Raw genomic sequence first — 21,959 nt, 5'->3', positions numbered from 1 at the left:
TGCTCACTTCCATTATGCCAGCCTAAACAGTCCTATGGCATCTGTTCTTGGGGAATCCCAAACCTCCGTGCTGCCCGCACGACCCACCCCTTAGGAAGTTGAGGGGTCCTGGTCTCATCTTGAAGGTTACGCCCCCTTTCTTCTCCCCGGCTTGGTAACCCATCCAGTCCCCGCCTTCCTCCCGCCGCCGCCGTCGCCGCCTTCCCTGCTCCGCCTTGATCCCGCTAAACCCTGCGAACAGCGCCCTCTCCTGTGTTTCTGGTGGCACCACCCCTTCACCCGGCTTGCACTCCCTCTTCTTCCCTCTTGCCACACCCTGGTCCTAGAGGCCCTCCCGCTGTCCTGGCATCTCCACACCCAGCGAGGGAAATCAGCTTTCCAGCCTGTACTACTGCTCCACCAGTCGGGGAAGAACAGCTCTCCAACCCCGTCTCTAACCCCACTTTGACGAAAATGGTAGTTCCCAAATACTCGCCGGATTTCGAGACTAATCGCCCCCGTCGCGGCCCCTTTTCTGATTGGCTCTGGGGAACCACGGCCAAGTCGTCACTTCCGGCGGAAGAGAACGCGGGAGATTCGATTGGAGAGAGGTCGGCAAGCTGTTGAGTCCAGCCAGTCTGCTTCACTTGATGGTGGTGCCAGCCGGTCCCCAGTCCTCTGCCTCAGGTGAGGAGCTGGGAAAGGAGGTTCTTGGTGAGCACTAGGATGGGAGACTCCTAAGGAGGCGGCTAACATCATTATAAGTGAGACTCCGAGTCCTGCATTTTGTTGGTTTTTTCCAGGGCCATGTCTGTAAAGAGCAGCCGTGAGGATAGAAGAGTAAAAGGATCCATCATTTTAGTATCTGCTGTTTTAATCGCTCAACGAATGTTTTTTAGCACTTACTGTGTTTGAGGGATGTTTTTCCCCGACTGGTGGAGCTAGGCTTGACACAAACTTCTAGAACTGGAAATACAGTGGAAAAAGCTCTCGCTTCCGAACGCTTCCGAGGTGCATTTTGCTGGCTGCTGTACTGAGTATGCGTTCTGCGAAAAGCGTCTTTTCCAAACTGCTTGCGTAGTCCGGAGAGATGTGCTCAAACCAGTTTCTAGACTCCTACCTCACCTCGATTATCCATATCTCAAATCCATTTTCTCTCCACTGTTCACTGGCATTACTTTTGTTCGGGTAGTCTCCCTGCTGTTTCTACTACTTTTGCTACCGTCCAATTTGGTCTCTACATTGCTAGGCTGATAAAAGTGCAAATTTAACCAAGGCACTCCGCATATAAAACCTTTCAGCTGTTTATTTTGCCCCCGGGGTTTTGTTTTGTTTTGTTTTGTTGGCGGCTCTGGGGTTGAACTCAGAACTAAGAACTCACTTGCCTTCTTAGACAAGCGCTCTTAACCACTTTAGCCACTTCATCAGCCCTTTTTTGTGATGGGTATTTTCGAGATAGGGTCTCACGAACTATTTGCCCTGGCTTCCAAACGCGATCCTCCTTAGTAGTGAGGATTACAAGCCTGAGCCACTGGTGTTCAGACGCCCCCAGATTTAAGTCAGAATGTTACCAGGATATCAGCGCGGCTACTTGTGTCCAGCGAGAGAAGAATTTAGGCAAGACCTGAAAATATAGTGAAAGTGATAGTAAGTGTATTAGGAAAGGAATGAACTTTCAACAGACTGAAGTGAGAAAAAGAATGATTATTTTTATCTGGCAGTTTTTATTGAGGTAAAAGGCGTTTGGAGCTTTAAGTCCCTCCCTATGATCAGCCCAGGAGGCTAAAGTCATAGTTAAGGGCACAGGGCTAGGGCAGGTCTACAGATTCACAACTGAACAAATAATTAGGTTCACCTGACACCTAGTGTGTGATTTACAGGCCTGAGTCTTTGTTTTGTTAAGAAAAGATCTGTTTGAGGAACTGATGTTGACCCATCTTAGGGTGGGTGACTAAAAAACATCTGACATACCATGACCTTGGAGGGCTATTTTGATCTGTTAAAAGTGTTTTTCCCTCAGAGACCTTGAAGAATCCTCCATTTCGGGGTTCCTTTGCATATCTCCATCACTCCTGGCTAACTGCTACATAACACAAACTCCTTAACATAGCTTACAGTCTCCTCTCTGGTTCCTGACTGACTTCTCCAACTTCAGTGGTTTTCCACACACTAGCACTAGTCTCTAGCCATACAGATTTTTTTTTTTTTTTTGCTGTGCTAGGAATAGAATCAAGGATCTCACCCATATGCCATCTATCACTGAGCCTCCCCCAGCACAAAATGTCTTTTGTGTTTCTCAAATGACTGTCCTCCCTTTTACCTCTTCTAGTCCAACTTGGTTTGCTCTTATTCCTTATTTCTCTGTCTGCAAAGCCTTGTAAACATCAGGAAGCCTTTCTTGACCCTAAAAGGCTGGATCACAGAGCATCCAGTAATTTTTCACACATTCTACAGATAGTGTTTAAGGGCCTCCCTTAATACCACGTACTGCCAGTTATTGGGTTACAATGGTTGAAAGGATTCCTGTCCTTACTGAACTTGTCTTTTGTGCAAGAAGTTAAAAAAGTAAATAACAGCCAGGCATGAAGTCCAGCACTGGGGAGTGGAGAGGGCTGAGGCTAGAGGATCAGGAGTTTGAGATCAGAGGCTAAATCATGCAATTAGGAGGCTAATGTAGCAACATAAGCAAGACATGTTGGTAGTTTACATTAAAGTGATACTGGCATATATGGGGGGTAGGGGGGACCTGAATGATAGTTTCTAATATAGCAGTAGACTGAAAGACTTACTGATGAGTGTGTGAGTGAAAGGTGAAGGAATAAGAATGAATCCCATGTATCTGGCCTTAGTGACTGGTTAGAAAGTAGTACTATTTACTGAGATGGAGAAATTGCACAAAAAAAAGAGGTTTGAGAGAAAACTTAAGAATTCAGAATTTGTTATCTATTAACACCTTGAGATGTCTGTAAGATATCCAAACACAGTTGGCTCTCAGATAAGTAGTTACTGTATGGAAACCTGGAGCTTACATGTATTGCTTTTTGCCTTTGTGTCAGTCACTTCATTGATTGTTATATGTTGTCTGTCTGAGCCAAGAGATTATAAATTCCTTGAACACAAGAGGCTGTTTGTTTTAAGGTACTAGGGTTTGAACCCAGGGCCTAGCAGCTAGGCAAACACTCTACCTGGAGCCATGCCATTCTAGCCTTTTTGTTTCTATTTTGTGTCTGAGATAGAATCTCAACTTTGCCAGAGTTGGCCTTGAATTCCAGATTCTCCTGCCTCTGCCTCCCAAGTAGTTGAGATTACAGGTGATATCACTACACCTGGCTTTTTTCTTTTTCAAGCATTTTTTTTTATTATTTGAGCTTGGTTTTTTCCTGTCTCCAACTCTATCCTCTCTCCATCCCGATCATAAATGCCCCATAAGTGAGTCAGTGGACAAACTGTATTATACCACCTAAAGTTTTCTTGGCTAACGTTTTAAAAATGTTTTTCACCAATATTTCATTCACTGGAGATTTTGTCTCTTTACTCTTTGCATGTTTAGTTTTGTGTGTGCTGCCTGCTTCTTTCTTTCCTTTCTAGAACTGTAAATGTCAGCAAATTATTTCTTAGGGAATTAGTATGACAGACCTTAGAAAAGTTGAAGTATGTGCCTTTAGAGGAGACCATTAATGTTAGGAAGATTATTCCACTTGGCCTGTAAAGTAGGAAATCTGAGAACAACAGGTAACAAGATTTTCTTGCAAGGCATGAATAGGGTTTGCTTTTTAATTGTTGTACTGTAGAGGTTTGGTTTGGTTTGGTTTGGTTTGCAATGGTTAGAGATCAAATTCATAGCCTCATGCTTATGAGGCAAGGGCTCTACCATGAGTCACACCCCCAACCAGCGTGAACAGTTTGGGAATTAATAAAGAAAGGGAAAAAAGTTACCCATGCCACTTTTTCCTTATGCCATTAGGATTGGGTACTAGGTTTCTAAAGGGGCAATTTCATCCTGTGGGCATTCTTGAAACAATTAGTTTCTGAAGTATGATACTTGAGCAAACAGAACAATAGACTAGAAAGACTGGCGAGCTACTCATCAGAAGGCATGAGTGCCAAACCTGATTCCACCTACATCTTGACCTTATTTAATTAGTCATTTACATTCTCTAGGTGAATCAGATACTGATGTAAAAGCACTTTGCACACTGTAAAGCAGTCAAAAGAAATTGTGAACACAACTGAATTATAAACTTCAAGACAGGACCCACATCTTGCCCTCTTTTCATTATTATCCCCATATGACCATTCATACTAGATACTGAATTGAATTCTTTTCCAGGTTCTAACATTTTATAAGAATTATTCCAGATTTTCTAATTTCGCCCAAAGGACGAAAAAAAAAGTATATGTGCATATTTGGATATGGTTTCACATAAACTATTAAAGTGCCTTCCAAGAACTTAGTAATGAGGGAGTTAAACCGGAAAGTCACCCAATAATAAATTAAAGCAAAGAATTACAAAGTAATCTGCAATTACTGAAATAATACCAAGTCTTGGGATATAACTATAACCATGTTAGTCACAAGTGTTCACTATTAGGCCAGTGATTTTCAGGAATGGACCACGTATATGACTATTACATGAGAACTTGTCAAAAATGGCAAATTCTTGGCCCTTGTCCCATACTTAATGAATCAAATTCAAGTTGAGGCCAAATAATATGTATTTTATCCACTGTGAGTGGAGTCTGAGAACTTGGCTAGAATGAAAATAGGATGCAGGGGTTGCAATCAATGAGCTTATATGTTTGGTCCCATTGGCAAAACCATCTCTAGAATGAAAAGGATGCATCAGGCATTAGCCTAATTCCATTAGTTGATTCACCTAATGGCTCTTCATCAAGCAACTTTTTGTTCACAATTTGGCTTAACAGATAGTTAAACCCACACCACCCCCTCAAAAACAATGTGAGCCTCTGACACATCACTTCTTTGTGACAGTAATTTTTCATGGTAAATTAGTGAAGCAACTTTGGATTATGGCTTAGCTCTCAATATTCCTTCACTTGAAAGAGAGAGCAGGTATTTCAGAGTATTCTGTGGTAAATTCGAAATGTACTATAGTGAGTCCACCTGGACCCCACTTATTTTATTTTACTTTATTTATTTTTGCGGTACCAGGGCTTGAACTCAGGGCCTTCATCTTGAGCCACTCCACCAGCCCAATTTTTTGTGATAGGGTTTTTCAAGATAGGGACTTGCGAACTATTTGCCCGGGCTGGCTTCAAATTGCAAGCTTCCTCATCCCTGCCTCCTGAGTAGCTAGAATTACAGGTGTGAGCTACTGGCACCTGGCCAGACTCCACATATTTTAATAAGTGTAAGCCTATCAGAACCTTCATTCTTAGACAATATCTGGAAAACAAAGACCAGCTGAGGCTTTAAGTAGTTCCCCTCAATCTGCCCTAACACTTTTTTCTCCCTCTTTTTACCCCAGCCTTCTTATTTCTACTTTTATGTGAGAGATTAAAACAAACTGATGATTTCTTTGTATATTATTGCAAAGTTCCCTAGGTGACAAGTACTATAAGGAAATATTATGAAAACACCAAAGAGAATAACTAGCAGTAGCTACTCAAAAGGATCTTACTGTATTGTGGCCCTCCACATGATGAACAAAAAGTCTTTTTGCTGCAGTTTGCCAGGTGAAACAAAAATAGTAAAAATAATCAATGGATCATTTTCATTTCAGTTTTTCAGTTTGCCACTTAGTTATTTAGACATACTTACTTGATCCACTAGAGGGCAATAAAGCCTTAAATAAGGACAGTTTAACCAACCTTCCTTTAAAAATACAGCAATTACTGCTTACATCATTAATTTAGAAATCAATCCCAAACTTTCGTGCTTACTTTTTTCATGTGTTGTTGAATTATCTGCCCAATTATACAGTAAATTTTAAGGACAGTGTTATTTTAAATTATTCCATAACACTTAGCACAGTGTCTTAGTCATGTTACAGATTTAATGCATTTCCTAAAGTTTGCTTTTGATAACAGTTTTGTAAAGGATTTTGTTTTATTGAATGTCCACATAGCTGTGGCACAATGTAGGATTCTGTTTTAAAGCCCTAAAGAAGATAGTCTATGCTCACAATATGCCCACAATTAAGAAAAAAATTAGAAGTGAAAATAAAATCCAGCTAATAGTTATAATAAATACTAAGTGTACTACATATGAGGCTACACTGTGTATTCCACATGCAAATATAAGATGATCTTATGATTTGGTAAACTTGTTTTGCAAAACTATGGCTACAGAATAGGAAAGCTGAAAATTATGAAGAAGATTGATGGCTAAAACTCAGACTGACAATTTTTGGGTCTGGCACTGGAGATAAAAAGAAATGATCTTTCTAAGATTGTACTCTGGTTCTGAAAAACTACATATAAAACAAAATATAATGTGATAAATGAAAGAAAGTAGGATCACTTAATCTAGAAAGGCTTCCTGGCCTGAAAATAATCATAAAGAATAGCATTAGTCAGGAGAATGAAAGATCATTTTACATGGTTTTTAAACTGGTGGTTTCCATTTTGTTAGAATTCATTGATGCCAACCTCTGAAATAGTTCACTCATTTTTACAAATTGAAAACTTTTGCCATGTGTTACAAACAAAAGTTTATCAAATAGCTTTATCTCAAATGTGTATAGAGCCCTTTATTTGAGCATTTTTATGCTGTAAGTAAGCTAATTGATAAAGATTGCTAAACCAACATTTGAATTAAAAATTAAAGTATAAAAATGGAAAACATTGCTGTTTTGTTTCTTTAACACATTTTTACAAGGATATTAACACTTTGAGCTCTTCTTTGTCCATGTTACATTTAGCCTTTTCTGTTTGCTAAAGCTGAAGCCCTTTTTTCCCTCTTCAAACTGTAAAAGTGTATACAATTAAATATAATAAAAGCAATTTTTCAGTAAAAAAAAAACATTTCCAGACAAATTTAGTTCTTTAAAAGATTGATGTAGAGGGCTAGAAGTCTGTCTAGCAAGCACTAAGTCCTGAGTTCAAACTCAGTACCACCAAAAAAAGCAAAAGGAGAAAAGATGCGTGTACAGCTGAGTATGGTAGTGTGTCCCAGGTACTTGGGAGGCTGAGGCAAAAAAAAAAAAGAGAAAAGAATTCATATATCTTTCCTACTAAAATGGCAAGTACATATTCTGTATCTTCTTGTAAAGGTGTAAAGAACTAACATCTTTCCTGAATTACTAGGATGAGGCATTTAGTGAGAAATAATATATGAGCTACTCTGTTTTCAATTTTATTTTCTATTAATACTTTTAATTAAGCAGAAAGATTTTAATTCTTCAATACATTGACACTTACTGCCTTCACTTTGAAAGTAACACGAAAGACAATTATTGGTTAAGTGGTTTTCCTAAGAATAGATAAACATATGATTAAAGATTCACCATTCATCCCCATGGTTATTTTGTTTTGTAGGCCACACTATAAACGCATGAATAGAAGACGAAAATTTCTTCTTGCCTCAGTACTTGCTCTCCAGAATTCAAGTTTTATATATCCATCATGTCAAAAGTGCTTCTCTCGAATAATCCTTGTCTCCAAAAGGTAAAAGTAAAGTCTGTTAAAATGAGAGGAAATCCAAGTGTACACTATAAACTTACTGTGGCTTAAGGGCAAGTAAGGGCTAAATTCACCATCCCAAACAATTCTTTCAGGGACCTCAGGAGGTCTATAAATCCCAGAATAGAGCTGGCTGGTAATCCAATTTCTAGAGAGAAGTTTAAGGTTACTGCCAAGACTTTGCTCAATACCTACCTCAGAGAAGAAAAACAACTTCTTGGATAGCAATTGCTAATCCTGGTACAGAATCTTAGCCCACTTACAGCACATCCCTGCAAATTAAGCACAAAGTTTTTGTTGTTTGCTTTTGCATGATCCCCCCCTCAAATTTTTTGGTATAACTAAACTCTTTGATACCAGACACTGTATCACACATGTTGAGTGTCCTTCATCTGTAATGTTTGAAACCAAAAGTGTTTCAGATTTCAGAATTTCTTGGATTTGGGGATATTTGCATAAACTTTCCTGGTTGAGTAATCCAAATATATGAAATCCAAAATGAATCAAAATCTAAAACTTTCTGAAAGTCTTGTGAGTGCTCAAATTGAGAGTATTTTGGATTTCAGATTTTCAGACTAGGGATGCTCAATCTGTAGTAATCTCTATCCTTCAGGAGCTAGAATGTTGTTTGGCACATAATTCTTTATTATGTATGGTCTTCATATGCAGGCCAAGTATAGCTGAGCGCCTAAGATCCACTTCTGATCTTTGTAAAGTAGAAATGAGAGATAAATGTAGAGTTCCTCAGAGCATTTCCTCTGTCTGAGGTACGATAAAGACGTGTATTAGGTGCCTAGTAGTATGTAAATAAGAGCAGTGCACCAGCAATATTACCAACTAGTCATTTTATCTAGTTGGGACTAGTTGGGGAGTGAAGAAGGGTCAGCAGTTCTATTTCACATCTAGATTCAAGTCATCCTTGACTTGAGTTTCAACTGTTCTTTTATTGATCCACTCACATTCTATTTATAAGCTCTGAGAAAAGTACCCTGTTTGTGTTATTCATCATTAAATCATTGGCAATCAGCCTAGAACTTGGTTCATTGAAAATATTTGCTAAATGAATGAATAAATAATAGTTTGATAATTCTAGGTTATGTTAGGTTTACGCATTTTCAGGTTCCTGCCTATCATTTGAAACAACTAAAAACCATAGGCTATTTGTCTTATCAGGGTCTATTCTTAGAAGCAGTGTAGCATAATGGAATGATTCAGTGAACACAACAGGGTTGCAGATAGGCTCTGACACTTACTAATTATATGACTTGGGGCAAGATATTTAACTTGTGTGAGCCTAATCATTCATTTGTAAAGTGGGTGAATTAAACCCACAAGGTAGGATAATTATGGAGATAATGCATAGAAATTGCCTAGTACAATACATAATATGTTAGAATTTATCTATTATAAACATACTTCACCCATTGCAGTATGTCATGAAGATTAAAAGCATTATTTTATGGAGCCCAACTGCCTGGATTCAAATGCCAACCCTGCCACTTATAGCTGTGTGGTCTTGAGCAAGTCATTTAAATTACCTGAATCTAAAAATAGAGAAAGTAACATTATCTTTCTCATAGGGTTCTTGTAAGGGATCAAGTGATTTAATATAAATAACATGCTTAGAATACTTGCGTGGTACATAGTAATATATATTTAATATCGTAGGTATAAAATATTTTTAAAACTTTGGGGTCTTCTCCAAGTTGTTAAAGACAGTCTTCAAAAAAAATAGGTTGAACAATAATGCCATTGTTAGCTCTTAAGACTGCTGATATCTATATATAACATTTGTGAATGTTTGCTAGGCACTTATGCTAGGAGTTTTATAGGTATTATGTCTTTTTAATACAACAGACCTATGGAGTGAATGCTGTTGTTAATACCAACTTCTAAAGAGACAGCTTAGGCTCAGAAAAGTTAAGTAACTTACCCCAAATCACTCTGTTAGCTAGTTAGGGGCAGAAACATTCAAGCCTCAAGCCTCCACAATCTGACTGCTGTCTACATTCATAATCACCATAGCACCTCCAAATTAGCAGTGGAATTTGTATTCAAATTCCCACTTAAAATGCCCTGGGAAAGAGCTCTGAGTAAACTATTTAAAGACATAAATCCTCCACAGTACTTGGTCATTGCCTGTGGAAAAGTAGTCCACAGAAAAATAACCTGTCCTCTATATACAATAATGTTGACAATACTACAAAAAAAAAAAAAAAGAAATATGTTGCCGTAGTATCTGGTACTTATCTTTTCTACTTTTATTTCCGCTTTCCTTTTTTCTTACTTAGAATCAGCCAGTATAGGAAACAAATTCCTCACTGCCCTAGCACAGCAAGTTTATAAGAGGAGTTCCACACTAACCCTTGCAGAAGCTCATAGTGACACTCAAGAGCAAAAGGGTCTCTAAAGATTTTAGTGGGAGGGGAAGGGCAGATAGAGAGGATGATTGAGGGGCATTTCATGTGAGGTACTTTATATGCATGTACAAAAATACAGCAATAAAATTCTTTAAAAATTGGCTTAAAGGGGGCAGTAAGAAAGCAATAAGGGGGTGAATTCAACCAAAGTACATTATATGCATGGATGGAAATACCACAACAAAACCCCTGTGTACAATTAGCATATGGTAATTTTTAAAAGATTTTATTTGAACCCCAAATCCTTAGCACTGGTAGCCATTGTGTGTGTTTTGTGAAGACAACTTTTCTTTTTCTTTTTTTTTTAACCTCCAAGTTTAAGCAGTAGAGGTTTTAAAACTATATTCTCCAGAATGTTAGGGCTCCATACAGGCGCTTCTTAAGGGAAGTAAGATTAGAGTAGTAATGAGATAAAGACATACAACCAAAAATAAAAGTGCAAAAACATAGTTTGGAGCTAGGGATACAGCTCAGTGGTAGCACTTACAAAGCATGCGTGAAGCCCTGAGCTCAATTCTCAAGCAGCACACACACAAATGTTACTGGTCCTTTATCTAATTGTGTGAGTGTGTGAAACACTGTATGTGTAATGTGTATGTGTACGCTCTCAAAAGTTATGAGCAAGGGAGATTTATCCATGTAAGCTATCACTCTGCCCAAACGTGCAAAATTGCCTTCTGGGTGACTTAACTCATTATAATGCCTTTAGTCTAGACACTGTCTCTGACCCGGTAACTTTCTTTCCTGTTTAAAATAAGAATCACAACTCAGGGCTAGAGGAGTGACTCAAGTGGCAGACCACCTGCCTGGCAAGCTTAAGGTCCTGAGTTCAAACCCCAGTACCACCAAAAACAAAATCTCAGCTCAGAGACAATGTTCATATCATCTCCCATATCTCCAATCACCCAGAAAGTTTATATCATTTACTTAAACAAGTCCAATTGACTTTTAGCACACCAGACAATAGTTTTCTTTTTGTGGAAAAAGTAGTATATGGAAAACTTAGACATACTGTTTTTGTTTTTGTTTGTTTAAAACAGGGTCTTAGTATGTAGCCCAAGCTGGCCTCAAACTCAAGATCCTCCTGCTTCAGCCTCCTGAGTGCTGAGGCTATAGGTATGTGCCACCATACCCTGACCCTTAGAGATACTTTATTTATTTTTTGCAGGGGGGGAGACGGAGTTACTGGGGTTACTGGGTTTGAACTTGAGGTTTCACACATAGGAAGTAGTTGCTCTACCGCTTGAGCCACACTTCCAGCCCTTTTGCTCTGGTAATTTTTGAAATAGGGTATCACTTTTTGCCCAGGCTGGCCTGGACTGTGATTCTCCTGTTTTATACTTCCTGCTGTCACTGGGATGACAGGTAGGCACCACCATGTAAGCTTTTGTCCTTTGAAATGGAGTCTCATGAACTTTTTTGCCCAGGCTGGCCTCAAACCGCGATCTTCGCGTTCTCAGCCTCCCAGGTAGCTTGGAATAACAAGTGTGTACCACCAATCAATTGAGATGGAGACTTGCTAACTTCCTACCACAGATGGCCTCAAACTACTATCCTCACTATCTCAGCCTCCCAAGTAGCTAGGATTACAGACATGAGCCACCTGCACCCAGCTAGAAATACTTTTCATTACTTTGTATACATTCAATTTTCTTAGTCTCTAAAGTTAGAAGAGACATTATATAATCCTTACACATATATATGTATCCTTTGGTCTCCAAAATATTTAAAATACTGTATAACAGGTGTGCATTTTTCTGGGGGAGAGATTAAGTTCATTGCTTTCATCAGATTTTCAAAGATTTCAAGATGAAACACTCAAGACCACTGATCTCATCAATTCTATTTCTAGGCTAAATATAAGTACATTAGAAATGTAAATGAAAAAGTAGCAAATTATAGATAGCTATTATTTCAGATAGATCCACTGAGAAGCTCTTTGAACTCAAACCTACTTTCATAATAATTCTAAGGCATCATTTGCCTTTTTCACTCTTGTTCTCATTCTTAAGCATACATAGTGGAGTTCCCAAAGGCTACATGATATAATACCACAATGTAGCAGAGAAACAAGCATGTGAATCCAGCTGTCTTCTTTTAAACCAGAAAGAGACTTGCAAAATGAAAAAAAAAATGCCTCTCTTCACATGTTTTTTTATGTGGGGATATATAATTATTTTTTATAAAAGTATGTTCTTTATGTTAAACATGGAATAGATCTATTATTTTTAATGAATTAATAAATTTTTTTTTAGATTTTTCAGTTTTAATTTCTAACTTTCATTTCTCACTTCAATTGCAGAATGTACAGAATGGATAATGGAGGCTATGTTAATTTGATTATGATAATCATTACACAATGTAGATGAATTTCAAATCAAGTTGTTTACCTCAATCTTTGTCATTTAAATATCTTAATTTTCTGAAAAGGAATATGGATATTATTCATACAAATAAAAGTTACTTAAGTATTCTCAATAATAAAAGATCCTGCGACCAAAATTATTAAAAGCTGTGATTCTATAGCAAAGGACATTTTAGAGGTAGTGTTGTCTCTAGAGTTTGTATCAGAGGACTGTGATTCAAATGTCTCGTCTGCACCCTTGCTTTTCGAAATTGTGGTCTATGGAATATTACATCAACTTACCTCCCATCGTAACTTCATAGAAATGCAGAATTCTGGCCTTGTCCCAGACTGGCTGATTCATAATTTTTCTTTTAAAAGGATCCCCAGGTGATTTGTATGCTATTAAAGTTTGAGAGGCTCCAATCTATATTACACCATACTAATATTTATTTACTTCAATCTTGCTTCATTCTCAAAAGGATTAAAAACTATGTAAATTACTATCTTCAATGTATATATGTTTTATTAAAGTACATATAATTTAGTGTACATACGCATTTACATAAATAGACCTAGTTTTTGTCAGGTTATCATTGACACTCTATTTGCAACATAGTTATTTATTAACCAAAATGTTCTCATAGTTATCTTAAGAACTCATACAGGAAAGCATTTCAGGCTAGGAGTTCAAAGCCTTGGATTTAGGTCATAGGATTTACTACCTTTGTCACCTTAAGTAAAAATTCATGCAGATTTTTCTGTTTGTAAATGAGGTAAATACAGAATGAATTAATGCATGTTGAAAACATCTGTAAACTGCAACACACTGATATTTGGTAATTGTTCTAAGACTTGCTAGGAATTTCACATTAGTTCTGGATGTATCAGTATTGCATAACCTGTAAAAAATTCTAATATATATTTAAAGCACTTATTTCACTAGAAATTAGTACTAATGAGAAATGGTTTTATCCCCTAGTAAGTCAGTTCTCTTTATTCTATGGCCAGCCTATAGTTGCAGAGATTTGCATAAAATTATATGATTGGCTTGGTACAGATCTATCCTCAGTGTGACAGAAAAACAATTAGCTCAGATCTCTGATGGTAAATCAGTAACATCTTATATGAAGTTTTATTGAAAAAGTCAATTTGAGAGCTACGAATATTAGGCTCCCCCTAGTGGCTCTCTGGCAGCAATCTTTATAAATTTATATGGCCAACTTTAATGTTTCTTTCTGTTTGTCTTTGCACTCTCTGTTTTAAGTCAGATTATTAGGAACATGAGAAACAAAGTTGTAGTATTAGCCATTACCATGAGATGTTTAGCCTAAAAACATGAAATGGAAATTAGAATTATATTATTACAAACTAGAAAATAGAAAAATACTGACTGGGGATGTAGCTCAGTGGTAAGAGTACTTGCCTAGCATGAACAAGGCCCTGGGTTTTATCTCCAGCACTAAAAAAAAAGGGGGGTTGGGGGGTGGGAAGGAAAGTATTAAGTAGAAGTGACAAACCAGGCATGGTGGTACACACCTATAATCCCAGGTACTTATAGTACTGTCAACATTAGGCAGACTATCTCAGAAATAAAATAACAAAAAATAAAAACAGGACTGGGGGTGTGACTCAAATGTGTTTGAGAACCATAATGCAAAAAAGAAAAAAAAAGTGATATTAATCACCACTATACTTAATATAATTATTAGGGAGAAGCAGACTAACAATTTGGCAAGATTTGCACTATATTCTTTATTTAATTTGCCTCATTTTATCCTTCCTCAGTCCTGCATTTTACTGACAAGATACTCAAAATTTCAGGAATTTCATCACTATCCCCAGACTAGGCAGCTAGTATATGACAGCAAACTTAAACTCGATGTATACTTTTTGACTAGAAAGTCTTTGGCCACAATTACATATTGCCTTGAAAATAAATTGCATGACTTTTCATGAATAATATTTTAAATCTGATACATTCACAGCATATTCCAGTGAATTAAAATAGTTTTATGATGGTGAGAAAAAATGAAATACCTGAGTACTTTGCATATAGATATTAAAAATTAATATTTTCATTATCTGTGTCAGTCATAAGTTACTAGGAGTATTTGTATACAAATTATTCATAAATTTTTACTTTTCTGGATTTGTTTTTAATCATAGAAAAAAAATAATGAACATCTCTATGCTTCCCCCCACACACATTTTCCTAGGTCTAATTGTCCAAAATGTGGCTGTACCGGTGAAGCTAAAAATGCCAGTTACAGATATAAACTTTCCTTAAAAGTTGCAGAATCAAACAAATTATTTGTCATTACTGTATTTGGAAGCTGCTTAGATACATTTTTTGGTCTGACTGCCACTGCTTTGCACAGGTAAGAATATATAAAGCATTCTTTTTCCTGCCTGCCCTTCTCATATACAAATAGAATTTGAAGAGATATGTTTTTCAGCTAATATGCATTTAGTAAAAAGATAATCTTTTGATCTCAGGTCATCAATTCCCTTCAAAAATAATCAAGTGAGAAAAAAAACGATCTCATGATACTTATCATGTTGCTATTATCTAGGCTTCTTTTATCCAGAGTAACTGAACGGTAATTAAAGTATTATAAAACTCTAATCCAACTAGGAAAGATTTAGATAAGAAAGTAAAACCATTTTGAACCAAATTACTATCCAAATGGGGTTAATATTCAAGTAATCAAGGTCCACCTAACACAAAGTGCTGAGAATGTGAGGGTCTACAGAAGTAATTCAAGCTTTTTCTCCTCAGCCTTCTGTCCTCTTCCCATAATCACTTGGCAGATGAAATCCATGTCCATGTCCTTGCAGTTGAGGGCAAACTGATTTGAAGGAAGAAACATGGGAGGGACCACAACCAGAATTGCCAGGGAAAAGGAAAAACCATTACCCTCACTGCTTTGTTTTATTTTTCCACAGTGTAATTGTTGGGCCTGAAGATTAGGCAAACATCTATTTTGTTCACACTAACTGGTTGGGTTTTGAGGAGGGGGTTGTTTTGTTTTTCTCTTTCTGTGCTATAGAAAACTACAGAGAACAAAATCCCTAGCTCATAAAGTCATTTTTTTCTCCATAAGTAACTCAGAAGGTTATGCTGTTTTTTCATACTAATTGTGTCTTCTGACTTTATTATAAGTTAAAATTCAAAATTTATCTCTCACATGTTTTATTTTCTTTACAAGATACATTGAAGATCCTAAGAAAATCCCAGAAACACTGGACAGTGATACAACTCAGAACCTATTAACTAAAGCAGTTGAAACTTGCTTTATTGGACAAAGCTTTGTGTTTGGAGTGACGGTAATTGATACTTCCTTTTGAGTATTCTGTTTACATTTCCATTGTACTGAAATGATTTGAACTTACTAAGTCATTTTAAGGAGTTATGTAAATTTGAAGACCTGTAGAAGCACTTTATTTTTTTAACATATGTATCTATTTTTTTTTAAATAAGCAAAAAAATTAGAGGAACAAAACAATTGACACTTTCTATATTCAGTAATGCTTCTTGAGGTCATACCCAAAAACTTTCAATCCCTTTCATAGCTAGCAAATGGTAAGTTTCAGTTAAACCAAGTATCATCAACCCTTCAAACGTGTCTAATTCTGAGCCAGAAGTTAAAGAACTTTCTAATTCTTCTGGGCTAAAGTACAGCAATTGCTCTGGTCTCCAGATGCAGCCACTGCCCATGTTGCAGCTCTGTGCCTATGTCAGTTCACTAACTGTGAAACACAGTAAGGTGTCAAAATAACTTTTGCCTCACTCACCTCCCAGGGATATTCTAAAATAAAGCATCTGCAGATTATCTTTATATTGATGAAACTATTAAAATTTGTCAATATAATTTTAAACAATGTTAAAAGTATTATCTTTCTGTATTTTTTTGTTCATTTATTCATATGTGCATACATTGTTTGGGCCATTTCTCCCCTCTGGCCCCCCCACCCCACCCCCACAGAAGCACTTTAAACTGTAGAAATAGCCCTAGAGGTGATCTGTTTAAACGTCATAAGTAACCTTTCAAAAGTCAGAAGAACCCAGGCCAAATGCTTTCAGATCTTTAAAACTATAAATTTATTATAAATTCAAAGAAGTGTTAGATATTTGATTTTGATATTTAGTATTTATTTTACTCTGAATTTTGTTCAAATTATGTGGTAAAACTTTCATCAATTCTGTAGCTATTCTGTCCTCTAGAAAAGGAGGAGGGAATTAATAAAGCAAGGTCTCTGAGCATTGATAAGAACATTACAGACAGGTTAAAACGAGTGGTCTTAAGTAATTATAAAGGTGACTATAGAAGAAGTTAAAAGAATGTACTAACTCTAAAGGAATAATAGTTTATTGTCTCATCTACATTAAAGGAAACAAACGGAAATGTTTTCCAAAGTGAAGATGAAACTGAGAACTATAGAGCTTTACTTTGTTAAAGTCTTAAGAGGTTTGGTTTTCATTTTTCCTTCTTGCACAGATATAATGGTGGCTACTATTTATTTAACAATTGCCGTTTGTTAAGCACTATATGGTTTAATTATTGCTACACAATAATCCTTGCTTCATAAATGAGAAAACTAAGGCTCAGAGGTTAAATAACTTGCCCAAAGCCCAACACTACTAGAGAATGCAGGATTTGAAGACAAATCTCTTTACTCCAAGCCTATATTCTTTTATATATACTTTTCTACCTCTAACACTAAAAGAATTGAAATTAAAGGAGTTATAGTTGTACCTCTTAAACTTTTTAAATGCTTGTTTATTATTTGAGTCAAAGAAAGAACATTTTATTCTCATTTAAATTTATTTACTTCTTTCGTAGAATTTTGAAAACCACTGTGGACATGGTTCATATTCCCATAACTTCTTACAGGAGTGCTGTGACCCCAAAAGAGAAGTCAGATCACTAGTAGCTTGCCAGATTGTTCTCCCAGACCCACGTGTTGCAGGCTTCACTGTCATTGACTACTTCCATCAGTTTTTGCAGACTTCCAGTTTCAGGAAATTTCACTGTGGCTCCCCAGAACCTAATAGCCACTTACTTGCTTTAAATCACTCAAATAGTGATCTCAGCAGCATACATGGCCCTGATAGCCCTTCTTATTTTTTGGAGCCTCACAACAGAGATAATTTTTCAAGATTCTGGCAACCATCACTTGAACTCACTTCCATTGTTTCACAGCTAACAGATAATGGTGACTTTTCAGCTTTAGAACAAAGCAGGGCTGTTGGTACACTTCAAAACAGACAGTGCCTCTCCTTTGCAGGGGTCGCTGATTCCATCAGCTGCCATGATCCCATTCAGGGTTCATGGAGCCTTGTTTCATATATGGATAAAAAAAGTACAGCAGAAAAGTCAGGTGAAGGAGTTCACTTACAAGATAATCATCTGAGTGCAGTTCACAGCAGTCATCATGAAATTGGAGTTACTAACTCTAATCGATTCCCTTTGAAAATACAAGAGCTCGTTGAGTCAAGTAATACAGAATCCATCCACGGTGCAATAGAAATTAAAACTAGATATTCTCAGCATGCACTGCCATGTCAACAGCCCCACGATGTACATATCACCACCAGCCTTCAAGAGCGATCCACATGCTCTCCACCTTTATCATTCAGACAAGAAGGGACAGATAATGGTTCCCAGGACTGTGACCCCATAATTTGGGATGATTTGCCATTCTCTGAAAGCCTGAACAAGTTTCTGGAAGTTATTGAAAGTGAAATTCCTATAACCCAGACAGATGCCAAGAGTAGAAAACATGATGTAGATGATGACATCAGTATATTTCATACAGACCATAGCAGATTATCTGTAACTCCCCAGAGAACTGCTGGAGCCCCACCACCTGTTGCTTTAAGATCATCAGAAGCCACAGTCAAAGAAAGCTCTAGCAAAGATAACTTCTTTTCTAACTGTGAAGCAAATCCTAGTCCTAGTACTCAAAAAGAGTTACAAGTGGATAACACAGAAGAGGCAGATTCAATAAGCAGTAATGTAAGAGATATTTCAGAATATTTTCTACCAAATGCTTATTTGTCAGCTCTGTTCCTGCCGTCAAAAGATTTAGAAACAACAGTTACTCATAAGAAGACTTTGAGTCTCATCTCACAGAGAGATGAGATTACCCTTAGACCCAGTACTTCAGAAACTGAACACTCTTGTGTCAAATATTGTAATGGGTGTGGAGAAAAATCACACTCAGAAATGAGTGAAAAGTTGACAATTTTGTGTCCTAGAAAATTCAATGATGTTTCTGATCTTTGCAAATTCGAAAATAAGCAGTATCATAGGTGGCCAAAGAACCAAGGTGACAGCTTTACAATTTGCAGAAAACTTATGTATCCTTTAGAATCTCTTTGCAGTAGTCCAAGTAGAAGTACAAATACATTGAAAGAAAAGCCTTATAGACCTGTCAGTAGGAACTTATCACAGGACTCTTCTGCTGGTCATGAAGGTAGTTACAATGCTTCTGTTGATCTCTTTGATGATACTGCTAAAGATAAGGACTCTGCAACAGAAATGACAAAAGGATCACAGGGTATTTTGTTACAGTGGGAAACACGGTTGACAAAAAATTATCCCGCACACTCTGATTTCCCACTAAGATCACTTTCTGAAAATGCCAAGCAGTCTGCACAAAGCATATCAGCCTCTAGGTATCCAAGAATGTGCTCTCCTCCACCACATTTTCAGTCAGATTCAGAATATGATCTTGAAGATAGCCAAGACTTTGTTCCATGTTCACAGTCAACTCCAGTTGCAGGATTCCACCAAACAAGAATTCGTGGAATGAATGGAGCTTTTAAAAAAATACCTACCTTTTATTCAGATCTTGATGCTGAGTACCAGAAAATAAAAGTTTCTTTTGAAAATGACAACCAGCAAGTCATCCCAAGCCACCCAAAAAATATAAAAACAACTAGCCAGAAATCCAGGAGTCATACCATCTCTAGTCTTACACAACCAGATGTTGCCAACTCTATTGCTGAGTGCCTTGAAACTGATGTCAGTGAATGGGTGCCTCCTACCACACAAAAAGTATTTCCTTCAGATAGACTCAGATTCCAAGTCATGGGTCTAAGAAAATGCCTTGCTGCCCATAATTCCCCTTACCAAAAAGAGTTACCAAGAAAGAAACTAAAACATGTCAAACAAAGAACAGATGTATGTTTAATTAAGAAGTTAAAGAATAAGATGACAGCAATAGTTGCGAAAAAGAAAACTCCTGAACATAACTCTAAACAGTCGGTCTGGAATTCCAAAGAGTCAGTTCTTGGACTTGATTCTTTTTCAGAAGTTAAATGTTACCTTACATTTTCAGAAAACTGCCCACCTTCGGTGTCCGAAACTAAAAGTGCTTGGTCGCCTGAATTGTTTTCATAAAAAGTCACTTAACTCAATCCCTGAACTTTTAAATAAAAATAAATCTGTCTGGAAAATTTTGCTCCCAGTGGCATGGAAAGTATCCTTTACATTTTGAACACTTGGAGAGAAGTTAATAAAGAAGGGAACTTTCCTGGAGGCTGTAAGACCTTATAAAATAAAAAGGCATATTTCCCCACAGTTTTATCCAGACTACTATGGTTTAGATAACTGGGCACTTTATACTGTTGACTGTACTTTAGTAATATGGTTAATTTTGCTTTTTTTAAAGTGTTTGTTAAAAATCACATGCATATCCAGAAATAAAGCCTTTACAAACAAGTTTTCCTGTTTTTTGTTTTGTTTTTTGAGGTGCTAAGATTTGAATTCAGGGCCTCGTGCTTGCTAGGCCTGTGGTCTACCACTTGAGCCACTCCACCAACCCTGCCTTTGCAAACAAAAACAGTCTTGCTTAATTGCTGAGCTTAGATCAGAAAACAACTGCTATGTAGTAAGTCAAATATGATGCTGAGTTTAGAGAAGACTAAATAAAAGATCACTGATCTTAGTTTACTGGGTAAAACAGACTTGTAAATAGTCAGTTTCAATATTATATTGCAGAAAATGCAGTAATAACAGCTTGAAATGGGTATCATAACACACATTTATGTTCCTATGAGAATGTGGAAGAAAAGCAGTTAAGCCAGCAGTAGGCTGTGGGTAAGAAGAACGATGAGTAACTATGATTTACCATTTGGGCACTTAGTAAGCCCCTTTCTCAATAAAGGGGAAAAAAACTTGCATTTTAGAGGTTACATGTGAAATTGCCACTACTTTATTTAAGTATTCATTGAATGCTTATGCTAGGTGTGCTTGTTGCAAGAAACTTAAAAATGAGGGTCAGGTCCCCTTTACTCAAACTCCTGGTCTGATAGAGGCAGAGTAATCAGACACTTGGAAGCTTGTATATTCTGTGACCAGAGTTTGGAGGGCTAATGAAAGCCAAAATCAGGAGCACTTTCCAGACCTTCAAGCAGCACCTCAGCTGCACCCTGTGCAATCTTTTACATACCCCTGGTCAGCTTCCTTTGCCATTCCCCTCAGAAGCTATTCCAAATCTTTGCTCTGTGCATGCTGCCATCCTATTGCTACTCTTCTTGCTCCACCTCATGAGGAATATTGAGGTCACCAGGTATTTCCTGAAGTACCCACACCTTCTCAGTTGTCTATATCTGTATTCCTCCACAGCTGCTTTCTTTGAGTGTCAGAAAATCATGCATACTATCTTAGTGGTAATCTGTTTGAGTTGTTGGTCTGTTACACCCATGATCTTTAGAGTTTTATATCAAGTATTCACTCCTATATTTTTACCTTCCTGCTCTACTGTGTCTCTTCCCCCTCCCCAACTTTTATTTTGGTAATTTGCAGATAGAAGACTTAAAAGAATAACACAGTGATACAATATCTAATCATCCCACCTGGATTAAATAATTTTCAGTATTTTGCCTTATATATATATATGCATATATGCATACTTGCTGTCTGTGTGTCTATGTAAATAAACAAGTATAGTATTGTTTTTGCTGAACCACTTAGAGGCAAGCTGCAGGTAGAACAATTCAACATTAATTTTCTAATATCTTTAATATCGTATATTCAAATTTTTCTACTTGTCCCTAAATTATCATTGATATTTAACCAGGATTTCATCAAGGTTCATCCATGGTGTTAGTTGTCTCTTTAGTCTCATATTCCAACATCTCACCTATTTTCCATAATACTGTCTCTATGGAAAAAAATCAAAACAACATTTTGTAGAGTGTCCCACGTTCTAGATTTGTATATTTGCTTCCTTGTGCTATCAGTATCTTATCTGTTTATCCCCCAGTATTTCCTGTAAATCAGGTCTAAAGGTTAGATTCAAGTTTAGTTTAGAGATATTTTATGGCTTATGTTTGTGTAGTTCATATTATATCTCATTAGGAGATATGACATCAAATTGCCCTATGAGTGATGGCCAAATTAGATTGCTTGGTTAAGATGTTGCCTACCAGATTTCTGTTGTAAAGATTTTTATTTTTCATTCCTAAAGAGTCAGCATTAATAATCACCTAGTGGTGGTGAATGAGTTTCCTTTTCCTTCTCTCTCTAACTGTAGACTCAAAAATAGTTTCAGTAGTT

The 21,959-nt window shown here is 37.0% G+C and overlaps 1 protein-coding gene across 1 annotated transcript; it reads left to right on the top strand.

The window, feature by feature from the left end:
- Positions 1 to 192: 192 nt before the first annotated feature.
- On the top strand, positions 193 to 20,102 carry Ddias (DNA damage induced apoptosis suppressor). The gene is made up of 5 exons (XM_020179569.2): positions 193 to 666; positions 7,480 to 7,608; positions 14,607 to 14,768; positions 15,600 to 15,717; positions 17,235 to 20,102. The coding sequence occupies exons 2-5, from the start codon at positions 7,496 to 7,498 to the stop codon at positions 19,797 to 19,799; spliced, it is 2,958 nt and encodes a 985-aa protein (XP_020035158.1). The 5' UTR covers positions 193 to 666; positions 7,480 to 7,495; the 3' UTR covers positions 19,800 to 20,102.
- The last annotated feature ends 1,857 nt before the right edge of the window (positions 20,103 to 21,959 follow it).

The sequence above is a fragment of the Castor canadensis genome, chromosome 1 (assembly GCF_047511655.1).
Source record: "Castor canadensis chromosome 1, mCasCan1.hap1v2, whole genome shotgun sequence".
Classification (NCBI taxonomy): Eukaryota; Metazoa; Chordata; class Mammalia; order Rodentia; family Castoridae; genus Castor; species Castor canadensis.
This window is presented reverse-complemented; position numbering and strand designations above follow the sequence as displayed.

Excerpts from the sequence above, each read along its gene's own strand:
- Ddias (XM_020179569.2), top strand. The coding sequence starts at position 7,496 with ATGAATAGAAGACGAAAATTTCTTCTTGCCTCAGTACTTGCTCTCCAG. Across the intron at positions 14,769-15,599 it reads ACTGCCACTGCTTTGCACAG|ATACATTGAAGATCCTAAGA; the intron begins GTAAGAATATAT and ends TTTCTTTACAAG. Across the intron at positions 15,718-17,234 it reads GCTTTGTGTTTGGAGTGACG|AATTTTGAAAACCACTGTGG; the intron begins GTAATTGATACT and ends CTTCTTTCGTAG.